The sequence below is a fragment of the Ornithorhynchus anatinus genome, chromosome 2 (genome assembly GCF_004115215.2).
Source record: "Ornithorhynchus anatinus isolate Pmale09 chromosome 2, mOrnAna1.pri.v4, whole genome shotgun sequence".
Taxonomy (NCBI): domain Eukaryota; kingdom Metazoa; phylum Chordata; class Mammalia; order Monotremata; family Ornithorhynchidae; genus Ornithorhynchus; species Ornithorhynchus anatinus.
The window spans coordinates 74,590,301-74,604,024 of record NC_041729.1 but is presented as its reverse complement, the minus strand read 5'-3'; the positions used below and the strand labels follow the sequence as shown (position 1 = coordinate 74,604,024).

Sequence of the window (13,724 nt, the reverse complement as noted above, 5' to 3'; positions counted from 1 at the left end):
GATGGATACAAGCAAATCAGGTTAGACACAGTCTCTGTCCCACATGGGGCTCACAATATTAATCAACACTTTACAGATGAGGTAACTGAGGCACAGAGATATGAAGTGACTTGCTCAAGATCACACACTGGCCCGCCTCTCTTCTGGGAAGGTGGAGGTTCTGTTTTTACCCAAAGAACCTTCTAGTGTATCTTTTTGTTGCCATTATGTCACATTACATAACAACATAAATATTATGTCTTCTAGGTCAGCAGAGAGGTGCCTGGTATTTTTGAGGCCTTACTTAACTAAAACCTACTCTTGAAGGGAAACAGGCTGAGAGAATCAGAGCTACTGGGAAAAGTGATGACAAAAGGAATTTAGCCATGGATTCTCAGGTGTTTAATTTCCTGGGAGTATGCCAGTCCAATTAAGGGCAGGTTTGAAAATATCTGCTTCTGAAGGAGAGAAACATTTTCTGTCAGAAGTGGAAAAATCTAACTGAAAACTGGGGGGTTTTTTTGTTTGTTTTTTTGAGGGTTTTTTATGGTAGTTTTTAAGCATTTACAATGTGTCAAACACTGTTCTAAGCGTTGGGGTAGATTCATGTTAAGTCCAACAGTGCCTGCCCGCATGGGGCTCACAATCTAAGTGGAAGGGAGAACAGGTATTTAATCCCCATTTTACGGATGAGGTAACTGAAGCCCAGAGAAGTTAAGTGATTTGCCAAGGTCACACATCAAGCAACTGGAAGAGCCAGGAACCCAGGTCCTCTGACTCCCAGACCTGCTCTTTCCCACTAGGCCATGTTGCTTTTTCAGATCCATTTCCCTTTTCTTTCCAAGCACTGACCCTACCTGTCTTGTGATCAAAGGTGCTACTTGATTCTCTCCAGAGCTCTGAATCGTAGGCTTTTCCAGCTTGTTTCTACACCAGAGCTTAGTACACTGCCTGGTACATAGTAAGCACTTTAACAAATATCATTTTTAAAAAAACTTGTTCTGTTGACCAAGGAATCATTGGACTCTCACATACTATTGTCAATCAATATATCAATCATAGTTATTGAGAACTTACTGTGTGCAGAACTCTGTTCTAAGACCTTGGGAGAGTACAATATAACAGAGTTGCTAGACATTCCCTACCTACAACAAGCTGACAGTCTAGAAGGAGAGAAAGATATTAATATAAATAAATTATGGATACATAACATAAGGGCTGTGGGGCTGAGGGTGTGGTGAATAAAAGGATCAGAGTGATGCAGAAGCGAGTGGGAATCACATACTCACAACCAGTCTTGTGCTACATGAGTGTCCCTTGGCTCTGTCTCAGAAATGACTGGATGGACTTAACTTTTCCTCACTTGATAGAATTTCAAGGCAAAACCAAAACTGCAGAAGACAAATGTATCAGTGTGGGAAAATAAAAAGAACTGAAGTATAATTCCATCATTTTCCAAGTTAAAAAAGTTTCTGAAATAACAAGAATTGCATTTTGGGGTTCTTTTTTTCTCTCTCCAACTGTTAAAATTAGAATTCCGGCTTGGTAAATGTTAGCATGGAGGTCTTGGGAATGAGAAACAGTTAACTGAAGATGGTCATGATTATAAAGGTAAAGGTATAGTATAAGAACATCCGGAAATAATCAATAAAGCCTATGAATTTATCTACAACCGAATTTTAGAACTAGTTATCATTCTTCTTTCAAGAATATTCAGACAGTTGAACTGAGGAAAATGGGGACACTATTTAACTGCATATTTTTAGTCTATTAATATTTCTGAGAAGTAATCACCTCTGATATTTCAAATGGAAGCTTTAAAAAGCTGGTTCCTATTGCCCTACTGTGCCTTTACTCCAACCTGTGGGTGTTTGCTTGATGAAAAATGAAATTTATTTTCGGTTCACCTCAGGAACAAGTGAGTTTTCACCCCAACTTGACATACAAGGTTACTAAAATGTCTCAGCCCACCCATCAATCAATAGCATTTATTAGGTTCCAGGGTGCCCGAGCACTGTCCTAAGCATTTGGAAAAGTACAACTCTGTTATACTGTACTCTCCCAAGCGCTTATTATAGTGCTCCACTCACAGTAAGTGCTCAATAAATACCATTGGTCCACTGATTAACAGAAGCACAACCAACACTTTGTACCTGCAAGAAATTTACAGAGAACAGAGAAGACATGAAATATCAGTTGACAGGTGGAATGAGAACAAATTATCCAATAAGCACAGCTGCTTCTTCTTTTGTTGTAATACAACATGGAGGAGATCAGGCCTATTGGCCTTTTGCTTTTCCCTTTGCCCTGCCTATACCTTCATTTATATTTAATCATTCATTCATTTAGTTGTCTGTATTGAGCGCTTAATGTGTGCAGAGCACTGTACTAAGTGCTTGGGAAAGTACAATACAGCAATAGAGACAATACCTACCCACAACAAACTCACAGTCTAGATGGGGGCGGAAAGAGACATACGACCATCACTGTCTCCTCAGGCTAAGGCCGGGGTTGACCATCCCTGGAACACAACCACATGAGCCAAGGCTGGGGGTTTGACTGGCTGAGGAACACTTTCTTATATTTTTTAATGATACTGCGTGCTGGAGCCAATCAGGCTGGACCCAGTCCCTGCCCACATGGGGCTCACCAACTTAATCCCCATTTTACCGATGAGGCAACCGAGGCACAGAAAAGAGAAGCGACCTGCTTGAGGTCAGACAACAGACCCATGAAGAGCAGGGACCAGAATCTAGGTCCTTCTGACTCCCGTGCTCCATCCACTAGGCTGAGCTGCTTCTCATGATCATGAGCATGAATGTGAACAGGACCACATACTTGTCCTGGGGCCAGGGCCCGGAGGTTTCCAGGGGGGTTCCAGCTCTAGAACAGGACAACGTCCATCTCCTCAGGCCAAAGGTGGAGGTTTCCTGGCCCTGGAACATGACCACAGCCTTCTCCTTGGGCCGAACCTGGGGTTTATCGGCCCTACGATACAACCATAGTCTTCTCCTTGGGCCAAGGCTGGGGTCTAACACCTTTGCAACATGACCACAGCCTTCTCCATGGGACAAGGCTGGGACTTACACTGGAAGTAACATGGAAGAGTTGATAGAGCACAGCCTGGGAGTCAGAAGGTCATGGGCTCTAAGGTCAGCTCTGCCACTTGTCTGCTGTGTGCATTGGACAAGTCACTTCACTTCTCTGTGCCTCAGATACCTTATCTGTATAACGGGGATTGACACTGTCAGCCCCACGTGGGACAGGAACTCTGTTCAAACTGATTTCCCTGTATCCATCCCAGCGCTTAGTACAGTGCCTGGAACACAGTAAATGCCTACCACCATTATTATTATTATTTATTAATAATAATCCACTGCTCAGGGGTTCATCTTCTCATAGTTCCTCTGAGGGTGGTAAAAGGGAAACATTTAAAGGTATAGATTACTTCCTACTACATAATAGATTGTGCTTGGAACACAGCACTAGATAAATGCCATTTTTATTTAATGATTTCCCCCTGATGAAAAAATGACACTACTGGTTTCTGGATTTTATGCCAAATGTCTTCTCAATTTGCCCCTCTTTTTGGAAGCTTTCCGGGCTGTTTTTATAGCCTAATCCCAAGACTGAGAAGTAGGTATGGGAGATCAGGAGAGTGAGTCAAATTCATTTCCTTTTGGAACCTGATCCTATTATCACATCTCTATCCTGGGGTGCATTTTGCTAGGACACTACTACTCACGGTAAACCCTGCTAAGAGCCAAGTCCCTGCTGGGGAGCAAGGTTTATAACAAATTCCAGACTGGAAGCTCACTGTGGGCAGGGAGTGTATCTACCATTCATTCAATTAGATTTATCAAGCACAGTACTACGGGCTTGGGACAATATAACAATAAACAGACCTATTCTCTGTCCACAATGAGCTTACAGCCTAGACAGACATTAATACAAATAAATTACAGATATGTTTATAAGTGCTGTGGTGCTGGGACTGAGGAGCAAATCAGGGTGATGCAGAAGGGAGTGGGAGAAGAGAAAATGTGGTCTTTGGGAAGGCCTCTCTGAGGAGATGTACCTTCAATAAGACTTTGAAGGTGAGGAGAGTAACTGCCTGTTCAATAACCCTGTTATACTGTACTCTCCCAAATGCTTAGTACAGTGCTCTGCACACAGTAAGTGCTTGATAACTACCACTGACTGACTGATAAATTAGCACCATTTCTTCTCACATCCTCCAATTAGTGACAGAAAGCGATATAGACCCTTCACCTTTAAGAGTTTCCCAAATTATGATCTTGTACATGTAGAAATATGCAACTTCCATGCAAGTGCAATTTTTCCCATAAGAAAAACTAAAGTAAGCCTTCAAAACCTACTCGTAATTCTAGATGGCTCTACAGCCCTGTCCCCACGGAAGTGTGGTTAACTAGTTTGAGATTTTGCCAGAAATCATTTATGGATATACAATGAGTACAAACCACAAAAATCCATGTTCATTCATTCAACATAATTGCTTGTGTGCCCACAAAGAATTTTGACTCAGGGTGGGGATCTATAATTTACACTGAAAATATTTACACTTATATGGAAGAGAAAAGCTATAATGGTTAAAGATATACAAGACTGCATTTGCACACATCTCTGACTCCAACCTTGGGTTATGGGCAAGCCTAAATGACACTACTTTCCAAACTGAGTTACCTAATCACAGGCAATTCAGGGGTCAATCAGTGCTATTTTTTGGATGCTCATTGTGTGCAGTATACTCTAAGTGCTTGGGAAGGTATAATAAAATAGAGCTGGAAGACACAATCCCTGCCCTTAAGCTCAATGTGGGCAGGGAACATGTTTACCAGCTCTGTTGCATTACACTCTTCCAAGTGCTCTGTACAGTGCTGTGCACACAGTAAGCACTCCACAGATACCACTGACTGAAGAAGGTGAAAGTCTAGTGGGAAAGACAGATATTAAAATAAATTACGGGAAGGGAGAAGCAACTCATGCATATTAAGTACTGTGTGGATGTCGGCGGGGGAGAGTACCTAAGTGCTTAGGGGATATGGTCTCGTGGTATTTGGGGATGGTATTTCATTCAGTCATATTTACTGAGTGCTTACCGTGTTCACACTACTTAGTAAGTGCTTGGGAGAGTAAAATATAACAACAAACAGATACATTCTTGCCCACAACGATTATTTCTTAAGCTCTTACTAAGTGTCAAGCAATGTCCTTGACAGTGTCCTTGACAGTCTAAAGGGGAGGGAGAACAAGTACTGAACACTCATTTTGCAGATGAGGAAACTGGGGCACAGAGACAAAAAATGACTTTCCCCAAGGTCACAAAGGAGACAAGCAGCGGACCCAAGATCAGAGCACATGTCCTCTGACTCCCAGGCCCACGGTTCTTCCTCTAGGCCATGCTGCTCCGTGGAATGCATCACAGAAGGAGGAAAGGGTGAAGAGATGAGAGGTGAGCCAGAGACGGCTTCCTGGAAGAGAGGGGATTTCAGTAGAACTTGGAGGATGGGGAGAGTGGTGGTCTGTGGAAGACGAAGGGGGAGAGAATTCCAGACTGAAGGGAGGGTGTGAGCAAGGGGATGAGGGAGAGATGGACGAGAGCTGGGCACAGTGAGTAAGCTGGTGTTAGAGGAGCTAAGTATGAAGGCTGTGTTGGAGTAGGAAAGGAATTGATTGAGTGCCTTAAAGCAGAGTTTTAAAAAAGAGTTTTTGCTTGAATTGGAGAGGGATGGGCAACCACTGGAGGCTTTTGAGGAGTGGAGGGACATGGTTAGGTTCCAACAAGAAAGCAGACGTGTGGCAGAGTATGGTACAACACCAGTATTTACAGTAAACAAATCTCAGATTAAATATTACTATTCAGATGAAATCTTTCTAATCATTAATATTACTTCGAAATTCTTTGGAATATTTTGACTAACTTGTTGACTCAATAACATTTACTAAATTTCAGGCTGCTTGCTGAAAAATCAAGAACTCTCCCATATTTTCATTCCAGAGGGTGGAGCTGTTTATGTTATTACAAATACCTAGCATGAGAATGTCAAACTACAAGTCTAGACTATTTGAAAAAAAAGGGGGGGGTGCAAAATAAGGATTTAATTTACCAGTTGGTCACTTCCAAAATTCTTGCCACTACATTCTTCAAAAATGCAATTCACAAGTTGAAAAGCCTTAACCCTGGAGAGCACTGAGGTACACAATGGTCTATCTCGGGTCACACACTTCTCCATATGGCACTGAGAAGTTATTGGACCTGCTAGTGAGAAGCTGGCAGCCACACTTCGGTTATTTGCGATGTCTGATGAAATACCAAGGGCATTTGAAGCATCTCCCTCCCTGGTAAGAGATGCAGATACTGATCTGGGGTAGAGGAATCATGCACAGACGCAAGGGGTTAACTAGGTGACTTGAGCTTCCAGTCTTTGGATTCTTTTTACTATTGGAATGACTGAAGAACCAGCCTGATATCTAGCAAGTACTAAGGGAAGGAGTCCATCATTTGCCCCCTCCTACCTTACCAGCTGATTTTCTACTACAACCCAGTCCACACATTTCACTCTTCTAATGCCAACCTACTCACTGTACCTCAATCTCGTCTATCTCACCGCCGACCCTTCGCTCACATCTTGCCTCCATCCTGGAACGTCCTTCCTCTTCAAAACTGACAGATGATCAGGTTCCACACCTTCATGACTTACTGAAGACACATCTCCTCCAAGAAGCCTCCTCTGACTAGACCCTCATTTCCTCTTCTCTCATTCCCTTCTGCATCGCCCTTGCACTTGGATTTGCATTTCTTATTCTCTCTTCCCTCAGCCCCACAGCATTTATGTACATAGCCATAATTTATTTATACTGTCTCCCCCTCTAGACTGTAAGCTCGTTGTTGGCAGGGGATGTACCTCCCTACTGTTATAATAATAATAGTAATAATAATTCTGGTATTTGTTAAGCACTTACTATATGCCAGGCACTGTACTAAGCCCCAGGGTAGATACAAGGTAATTGGGTTGGACACAGTCCCTGTCCCACATAGGGCTCACAGTCCCAACTGTTATATTGTATTAGTAACAGTAATAATTCTGGTGTTTGTTCAACGCTTACTATGTGCCAAGCACTGTACTAAGCACTGGGTTGGACACAGTCACTGTCCCTCATAGGGCTCACAGTCTTAATCCTCTTTTTAAGGTGAGGTAACTGAGGTACCTAAGTTTCCTCAACTAAGCTGATTCACCTGTGCTGGGCAGCAGCACGGGAAAGAGTCAGAGGCGGATGATCAAGTGATCAAAGACAAAAGCAGAGACTTAAGTTTTTACTGTGCAAAACGCAATGGTAAATCGCTTCTGTATTTTTTATCAACAAAACTCTAAAGAAAAAGAACCAAAGAGTCGCTATGAGTCGGACACTATTCGAAGGCATATAAGGAGAACTGAGGAGCAGAGAAGTTAAGTTACTTGGCCAAGGTCACGTATCAGACAAGTAGAGGAGCCTGGACTGTATTAATTCATTTAATTGTATTTATTTAACACTTATTGTATGCAGAGCACTGTAATAAGCACTTGGGAGAGTACACTGTTAACAATAAACAGACACATGCCCTGCCCATGATGAGCTTACAGTCTACAGGGAGAGACAGACACTAATATAAATAAATTACAGATGTGTGCATATGTGTTTTAGGGCTGAGGGAGGGATGAAGTGCTTGTACTCTCCCAAGCACTTAGAACAGTGCTCTATACACAATAAGCACTCAATTAATATGATCTATTGATTGAGTGGGGGAAGGTGAAAAGGAGGAGAGAAGGTGAGAGAGAAGACAGCAAGGCTAGAAAACCAATTTGAAATGAGTCAACACAGCATTCTGACCACTCGGTCAACTTCCGAGCAGTGTTTTTGGAGCAGTGGCAGAGCACTTATCTGGCTGACTCAGTCGTCCATCCACTTGGGCCCCTGAAAGAAATGATTCCACCCAAAATTCACAATCAACAACTGCAGTCCCACAGCAGGAGAGCCTGGAAGTGGTTTTGTCCAGAACTCAATAACCAGTCCATAAGCTCCTGGTGGGCAAGGAATGGGTATACCACCTCTGTTGTATGGCACTCTCCCAAGCACTTGGTTCAGTGCTTTGCACTCAGTAAGCACTCAATAAATACCACTGATTAAACGAAAATTCTGAATTTAAGATTCCCCATCAACCCTGCCAACAGCTCACTCAGGAACCCCCTGAAAAAGCCATATCCTGTGCATTACTTAATGTCTACCCTATCACCACTTTGTCGAACAGATGCACCGTACTGGAGGACGATTAAATATTTAAAACCTAATATCAAAGCCCAAACAGGTCAACACTGAGGATCTTTTTATTTTTACACCATACATCTTTAAGGAACACATAATGGGGAAAGAAAAGCAGAGTAACCCTATGGCCTCTAGTTCGCTCTTTCAGGAAACAACAGTCCTTCATGACAGATGAGGCATTCTCTCGGAATGCGGGTTGATGGGCTGAATGCTGGCTGCTAAAACACAGAATGGCCTGATGGAGAAATCCCATCTCGCCCGCCAGAGTAACTGGGACTCCTGCAATCTGGGGATAATTCACACCAACCCACAGCTTTCCTCCCCGCTCTTCCTCTTCCAAAAATAGCACACCTTGCTCACAAAACACACTTCCGGACTGCGGTTTCAAGTTACTAGAATTTACTGTGTGTCCCCAATCCCACCCGCAACCACAATATCTTCCTAATTCACCAACTGGTTGCTAAAATATTTTGCAAAATAAAAGGCTACCACTATAAAACAAATCCCCACCTTCAACGGGGGTGATGATCCACTCTTCTATTGCCTCCAAATATACTATAACTGCCCCCTACCTGAGGTGTAAAACCTAAGGTCTCAGAAAGGCAACATGCCCCCTTCCAATTAAGAGGCTGACTTTGTACTTCTTTCCAAAGGGCAAGGTGGATAAGAACCAATTCTCCCCCTTTCTAGTTTTACAACATTTTTCAAACTTAACATGTCTAAAATGGAATTCCTTATCTTTCCACCCAAACCCTGTCCTCCCCATGACTTCCCCATCACTCTCTCAGTGAACCCAAATATTCAATCTATCACTAAAGCCTGTCGATTCGACCTTCACACAACACCGTTAAAAGTCCATCCTTTCTTCTTCATCCAAACTGCTACCATGTTAATCCAAGCACTTAATAATAATAATAATAATTATGGTTTTTGTTAAGCGCTTACTATGTGCCAAGCACTGTTCCAAGCCCTTATCCTATCCCTCCTTGATTAATGCATCAGTCTTCTTACTGGCCTCCCTGCCTCCTGTGTCTCTGTTAAATGGGGATGAATGCTGTGAGGCCTATGTGGGACAGGGACTATGTTCAATCTAATTAGCTTGTAACTACCACAGTGTTTGGTACAGTGCCTGGCAAATAGTAAGCACTTAATTACCATTTTAAAATGAAAAAATAGTCTGCTGTGTGACCTTGGGCAAGTCACTCCACTTCTCTCGGCCTCAGTTCCCTATCGTCTGCAGAATGGGGATTCAATACCTGTTCTCCCTATTACACAGACTGTGAGTCCCGTGCAGGACAGGATGATCCTATATGTACCCCAGGGCTTGACATACAGTAAGCGCTTCACATATACCACTGTTATCAATCCTGCTTGAGAAGACAGGTTTGAAGCCAGCATTCCCCCAGCTGGACACAACAATTACTTACCTCACTGTTGTGGCCGCGCAAGTTGAAGTTGATTCTCTGAGGGCTGTTCCTTTCCCTCCTACAGTGACTGGAGGTGAATGTCACACCTACGACTCCTCGGCCATTCCCGGTAGCCAGCCAGCCTTCCTCGTAATACCGCCTCCTGCACACCGGCTTCTCCTTCTCACTCTTGGGAACTCTGCCTTTCCAGGAGAGGCAGAGAATATTGGAATCACTGCAAAGGACCGGCCCATGTTCCACTACTGCATACATGCTTTTTTTGTTTCCTTTTCTTTTTTTTATTCAGTCTTTCACAAAACTGCGTGGATCAAAAAAAGGAAAGTCCAGTGTAGAACATTCAAATCAATATTTGTTGGCTTGGTTGGCTGTTCGTTTAACTTTTGCTTTTCAGTCATCAAGGTCGACCTGGGGTAGATCAGAGGGTCAGTGTTTTATAAATATCCACCAAATGCATAGTGAAAAATTGCTCTCTATAAAAGATGATGGCAGTCTGCTAAGAAAAGTAACATTAAAAAAAAAAACTCCGATACATTTTTATTTTTAAGTCCTAGGAGTGAGGGTGCACATATCCTTTGGAGAAACAGCATCTTTAAGAAGGGGGCATTCAAGGAACAGGTGAGACGTCTTTTTGCTCAACGTGGTTCTCTTTATAGAGCCTGAGATTCCAGTTTAGTGTGAGGGGACTCCAGCGTCGAGGGGGTTGCAAACGTGTAGGGTTCAAGTAACTTAAGGCTTTAAGAATTCCTCCGGTCGGATTTGCTCGTCAAAAGTTCAGATGCAGAAATCGAATGTATCGAATAGCCGTGCTTTTTCTCCCGAGCCACCCTCTGGCATGTCTTCCGAACCCGACAAATTTCCGCTGCTAAAGCTGAAAAAGATTGCATAAAGGGAACAAAAGGCACACAAACCGTGCAAAACAGACCAGAGCTTGTGCAGATAGGAGCGCACACCAATCCAGACTGAAGGGAGTAGAGAGTTGGGGGCGGGAAGTAAAAGAGCTCTCTCCCGTCCGCTCAGAATCGGAAAATCCACTGTCTCCACTGGCTCTTGCAATTTGAAGCCAGTCCCCCACACATGGTGGGCTCTGTTTCCACTGGGGACTCGACACAGTCTGAACTGTTTATTCCATTTTCTCGCCTGTTCACTCACTTCCTGCTGCCATACAGGCGAAAAAGGAAAGAAAATCCTCTCATGTAACAGAGTCAGAAATGCTCTAAAGCTTTTAAAGCAGTTAAATTTTTTTGCCTTGGGTGAATCATAAATCTTCTTCCCTCCAAAACAGAGTTCTGCTTCAGCGTTTCAGGATTCCTGCCCCCCTTCCCCCCTCACCTCCTCCTGTTACTTTTCTTGCTACCGAAGATCATATATTTTTCCTTCCAGCTATAAAAAAAAAGTGCCAGAAGGAAGCACGACATCAAGTAATTCCCACTCATCTGCAAGTCTTCTAGGATTCAAGGAAGGAGAGAAACACCATCTCTTGAAAACACACAAATCAGACTTCCCTTTTTCTACTGTTTCCCAGGAGACTTATTACACGCGTCTGAACTGCTCTTTCCTGCTCAGCATCTGAAAAGGTGTCTCCAAACTCCACGCCGGCAGTCCGGTCATAAGGGAATTTTGCCACGCTCTTTTTTGTCCGCTTGTGTTTTCTAAGGATTGTTTTCCAGCCCTATCTTAAGATACCTGTTCTAGAATTGCAAGATGAGAAAGGGAGAAAACAATGTAAAACTTCACAACACATTGAACCAAAGAAGAAAGAGAAGAGTGAAGGAATACGGCCTGTCAGGCCACTGCCCAAAACTGTCCCATCACTTCTCTCCAGTCATTCCCAACAGTAACTGTCTCTAATCCGTTACATCAGCCCAATTCAGTGGCCTGAGCCCACTGCCAAAAGTAAATGCCACAGAGAACGCATGATCTCCCGTTGGCTAAACCAGTTGGGTTTCACCTCACCCCGTCTCCTCCTTGCTTATTTCATCCTTGAAACGGCAGGGGTGTTGTTCCGGCTTGACCTTTGCGGGACTTTTTTTTTCCTCTTCTTGCACACTTTCTTCACTCGTGAAGACCATAGGGAAAGCCGGATATTAGTAATGCGTGGATCTCCCTGTGTGCCTGAGTCCGGTGGGGTCACGTGGTTCCATCTGGCTCTTGAATGAATTGTCATCAGTTGCACAGCTCCCGAGAGTGTGCAAAACGGAGCGGGCCGGTCTGGGTAGACGTGTGCCTTTATAGATTTGTAGATGTATAATGCGTTAGATATACATATAGACATGCACCCCCTTCTCACTTAGCGTGGCCCTTCAAACTGCATCTGCTTTCCTGGTTCAAGCTGTGCAGTACTAAGTCATTGCTGGAACCATCCTGTTAGTCACTGCTGGCACTCCCTGGGTTCTTCTGAACCTGGAAAAAGAAAATGCAAATCGGAATTAAAGAGTGGGGTTTTTTTGGTTTGGGTTTTTTATGGTATTTGTTAAATGCTCACTATGTGCCAGGCACTGTACTAAGCTCTGGGGTAGATACAAGCTAATTAGGTTGGATGCAATCCATGTCCCACATGGGGCTCACAGTCGCATTCCCCATTTCACAGATGAGGTAACTCAGGCAGGGAGAAGTGATTTGCCTAAGGTCACCCAGCAGACAAGAGGCGATGCTGGGATTAGAACCCAAGTCCTCTGACTCGCAAGCCCGTGCTCCATCCACTAGGCCATGCTAAGTGTTCTGTTTTTTTTTTCCTATTCTATTCTATCGTATTTATTGAACACTTACCGTGTGCAAAGCACTGTACTAAGCACTTGGGAGAGTACAACAGTACAATAAATACACACATTCCCTGCCCACAACTAGCTCACACGCTAGAGGAGGAGACAGATATTACTATACGTTAAGTCAAAAGTCAAGGGATAGTGATTAGTGCACAGTGCCAGCTGAAACTATTTCAGTCCCATACTGGCACTTGGACAGTCTTGGTGTGAGTTTTTTTCTTTTAACATTTTGAATTTTACAAGCAGTAACCAGATAAGAGTACTGAGTTGGAGGACCTGACCGACTTTGCTTCTCAGACGGGCTGTGCCTGACTGGGTGAACTGAGGCAGAACGTTCCACGATTCATCCCTCAGCACCCTAATTGGGTCTTCTGCAGCCCCAAGAGCACACAGTTCGAGTCCTGGAAAACCCCGGCAGGCACGCGGAAGGCCGGCAGTAGGCACAGCCAAGCCCTCTGTCTGGAACACTGGTTTCTGGCCCTGAGGCTGCTGCTTCTCCCAGCCCACACGACTCACCCCTTCAGATCTTGCCATCCCGACCTCCCCACCCCAACTTTGGTTCAGGAGTGTAATCCAAGATCATAAATCATTGCCAAGCACTTGAGAGTTGGCACTACTTTTGCCTTCTTCCCAGCATCTGAGGCCCTGCAGAGAAAGTTCATGCTAATGTGTATGTGACTGCTTACTGCTCTCTGCAACTCCTTTCAAGAGCTCTCAATTCCCGAACCCTCTGAAAAATGTTTCTGCCTATTGGTGAGCTCAGGGGTCCCCACATGGGACTAACTCTTTGGGCAAGTCACTTGAGTTCTCTGTGCCTCCATTTCCTCAACTGTAAAATGGGATTCTTAAACCTGATCTCCCTTCTACTTAGACAGTGAGCCTCAAGTGGGACAGGGTCTGTGTCCAACCTGATTAATTTGTATCTACGCGAGCACTTAAAATAATGCTGGACACAGAATAAGCCCCTAAAAACCATTAAAAAAAAATCACCCTGGAGTAAATTTGGCTTTTCTCTCTCTCCCCCACTTTTTCTTTTCCTCCTTTCTCCTTTTCCCCATGTCTTCTGTTTTAATTGTAAGATCATCTCTTTGCTCACCAACTGTCCAAGGTCTAGTTTCATTTGGCCATCCCACAAATAGACCCCTGATCTAGGTAAATCATGTGGCTGGAATTTTAACAAAGGCAGAATTTACTATATGCCAAGACAGCAGATCCCATTCTTTCCAAAAGCACT

The 13,724-nt window shown here is 43.8% G+C and overlaps 1 protein-coding gene across 3 annotated transcripts in view; it reads right to left on the bottom strand.

Annotated features, from left to right (window-relative positions):
- The window catches only part of TULP4 (TUB like protein 4), a 265,857-nt gene that overhangs the window by 213,239 nt on the left and 38,894 nt on the right, over window positions 1-13,724 (bottom strand). Inside the window, exons 2-3 of one of the 3 annotated variants that reach the window (XM_029052661.2) lie at window positions 11,682-12,128; window positions 9,729-10,596 (exon numbers count right to left, since the gene is read on the bottom strand). In XM_029052661.2, the coding sequence (XP_028908494.1) occupies window positions 9,729-9,980 (252 nt within the window). In that variant the 5' untranslated portion in view covers window positions 9,981-10,596; window positions 11,682-12,128. Of the gene's footprint in view, window positions 1-9,728; window positions 12,129-13,724 lie in introns of all 3 variants that reach the window. The other 2 variants (XM_029052668.2, XM_029052677.2) reach the window with 2 other exon arrangements.